Raw genomic sequence first — 2,704 nt, forward strand, 5'->3', positions numbered from 1 at the left:
AGAAAATGTAAATAATGTAGTGGTAGGTGAGACCAAGTTAAGTTAGAGATATATAAGACAAGATGAGCTTAATCTATTAATATTTCTCATTATAATTATTGATCAACACATGACTCCTGTCATGAGTCAAAGCCAATTCATGGAAGAAGAACAATAAAAACATAAATTAAATTTGGTAGACATCATAGATGAACATCTGAAACAACATAGGAAGATGCTAAACTAGTTGATTTAACATGATTAACTCATAGGAGATTGAGTTAATTAACATGTATAGTTATTAACTATTATCAGTCTATTAATTAATTAAACTGCTGGCGGGATTTTGGTATTCATGCTTCGCTTGACGGTTTCTGCATTCTCTTTAACAGCTTCCTTGGATTCTTCAGCTTTTCCGACGACAGTTTCCTTAATCTTCTCAGCTGTCCCTTTAATTGTCCCCCAGGTATCCTGTGCTGTTTGCTTCGCTTTCTCCGTCAAATCTTGTGCTCCTTCCACCGCCTTTCCTGCTACCTCTTTTGCTTTTCCACCCATCTTAAACATAAATTTTGCATGAATATGAACATTTGCATATATAATAGAGGTGGGAAAGTTATATATTAGTTATGCATGAACTATTTTAATTAGAACATTCTTATTCTAATTATAGAGTAACAATACCCTCAAACTATTTCCTTATATGCAAATTTACTCAATCCTTAATTAGTTAATTTGGTATATGTAAATACTTGAATATTCTCCCATCAAATTAAATACCATCAAATTATTATATTTAAAAAAGACAATTAAGAAAATGTTGTAAGAGCTCACATCATTGGCAGCAGATGAAGCCTTGTTCTTGATCTCTTGTCCAGCCTGGCATGCTTCGTCGGAGCTCTGTTTTGCTGCTTCTGTCGCCTTCCTGCCGATTGTCGATTCACAGCGAATGCTAATGGCCTGATATATATGATAACCAACGACGTATCGATTCAGAAATTAAAGTTTGAGTGGGTTTAAAAATAATGTAAACAAAAATTTGAGTGAACTTACAAAAATAAATAAATAAAAAAGTAAACAATAAAGAAATAGAAATAATATGTAACTTAAAAAATGAATCCACTTTGATTAAAAAATTGTCAAATTATTAGCAAATAATATAAACTAATATTATTTTAAAATATATATAGACTTAGTAGGGAATACAAAAATTCTCTGAAATATTTATATATAATAATAATAATAATAATAACCTATATTATTATAAATATATATGACATCTTCTTCATTCATATTTATAGACGAGTTTTAAGAGTAAAAAAATAAAAAGAGAGAGACTAAAATCAACATATTAGTGTACATGACTTAAATTTTTTTTTTTTTGTTAAACTTATTCTAATTTTCATTTGGTTGGTAATGGTCTATTATATTAGCGTATCATTTATGGAATATCATATGGTCCAAAATTTTTATAGAGAATTTTATTATGCATGTCATTGCATGAGTGGATTAAAATTTAATAGTAAAGAGAATTTAAAATATAGTAATAACACATCATTCCTTATTAATTAAAATACCCTAAAAAAAAGTTCTCAAAATATAATTAAAAGTAGTTTCACTTCAAAATTAAAATAATAATGAATACAAAAGTTGAATAAATTAATTTAACTTGTATTCTTAAATAGGTCTTAATTATTCTTGAAAAATCTTTACTATAAATTGTAGAGTAAAAACCGTTTTCTAAATAAAATAATAATATTTTTTCGTTTATGTATTATTTACAGAAAACTTCATTTAAAATATTCAGTTGAGAAGATAAACTATAAAATAATATTTTTACATATTCCAATTAAATGGGTATTTTTATATAGTCCACTATTAGATCAAAACACAAAGATAAGAAAATACATCCTATGGAACAACATATATAAATTACAATTTGTAAATAAAATATGAATACATCCATCCTATGCAGATTCGTAACTCAGTGTTATATACCAGAAACCCATGCATTCAAATTCATGTTTTTGAGTTTTCACACTCATCATTTAAAATATATATATATATATATATATATGAATAGAGTACGTACCTGATACGATGAACGTGTAATGGCAACAAATGCGCCTGAGTTTTGAGATTTGATGAGAGTGGATACGACGGTTTTGCTTGCCATTTTCCTTGAAACTTAAAAAATGATAGGAAATGAATAAAGGTTCCTTCAAATTTAGGGTTTGTTAGTAAGGATCGAGAGAGAAATTGTGAGAAGTATTTATACACTTATGTTAATCATGTGTGTGTGTGTGAAAGAGAGAGAGAAAGAAAAAAGTAATCGTTCGGCTTGGTTTAAGGGGCTATTCTAACCATGGAGAGTTTCTCTCACTTTTGTGGTTCTTAAAGAGCCATTGCGTGGCTAGTGATGAATGATGATCATGTTATACTTTGGATATTCGGATCATATAAAACTACACTAAAAATGCTCGAAATCTAAACACACCCGTTAAAAGAAGAAAAATTAACAATGGGAAAATATGTAACGAGAAATAAAATTTCCACCAAATAAAAAAACATTATCAACTAATGAAGAGCTTTTCAACAAGATTAATGAGATTTTTACCGACTCCATGGTTTTTCCGATGAATGACGGACGTTATAAAGTAAACACATTAGTTAAACGCGATCGCAAAACGTCATGCGTTTTCTTTCAAATATAATGATCCACAAAAAA

General features: G+C 28.4%; 1 protein-coding gene across 1 annotated transcript; it reads right to left on the minus strand.

Annotated features, from left to right (window-relative positions):
* Positions 1 to 306: 306 nt before the first annotated feature.
* LOC124934084 (uncharacterized protein At4g13230) lies at positions 307 to 2,152 on the minus strand. Its single transcript, XM_047474559.1, has 3 exons — positions 2,069 to 2,152; positions 811 to 936; positions 307 to 534 (listed from the first exon to the last, which is right to left on the minus strand). Exons 1-3 carry the CDS (start codon positions 2,150 to 2,152, stop codon positions 307 to 309), a joined length of 438 nt encoding a protein of 145 aa, XP_047330515.1.
* Between the last annotated feature and the right edge of the window lie 552 nt (positions 2,153 to 2,704).

The sequence above is a fragment of the Impatiens glandulifera genome, chromosome 1, assembly GCF_907164915.1.
Source record: "Impatiens glandulifera chromosome 1, dImpGla2.1, whole genome shotgun sequence".
NCBI lineage: Eukaryota > Viridiplantae > Streptophyta > Magnoliopsida > Ericales > Balsaminaceae > Impatiens > Impatiens glandulifera.

Bases quoted from the DNA above. Each gene is read 5' to 3' on its own strand.
- LOC124934084 (XM_047474559.1), bottom strand. From the start codon at position 2,152: ATGGCAAGCAAAACCGTCGTATCCACTCTCATCAAATCTCAAAACTCA. The intron at 937-2,068 runs GTACGTACTCTA...CATATATATCAG, and splicing joins TTACACGTTCATCGTATCAG to GCCATTAGCATTCGCTGTGA. The intron at 535-810 runs GTGAGCTCTTAC...TTTATGTTTAAG, and splicing joins CTTCATCTGCTGCCAATGAT to ATGGGTGGAAAAGCAAAAGA.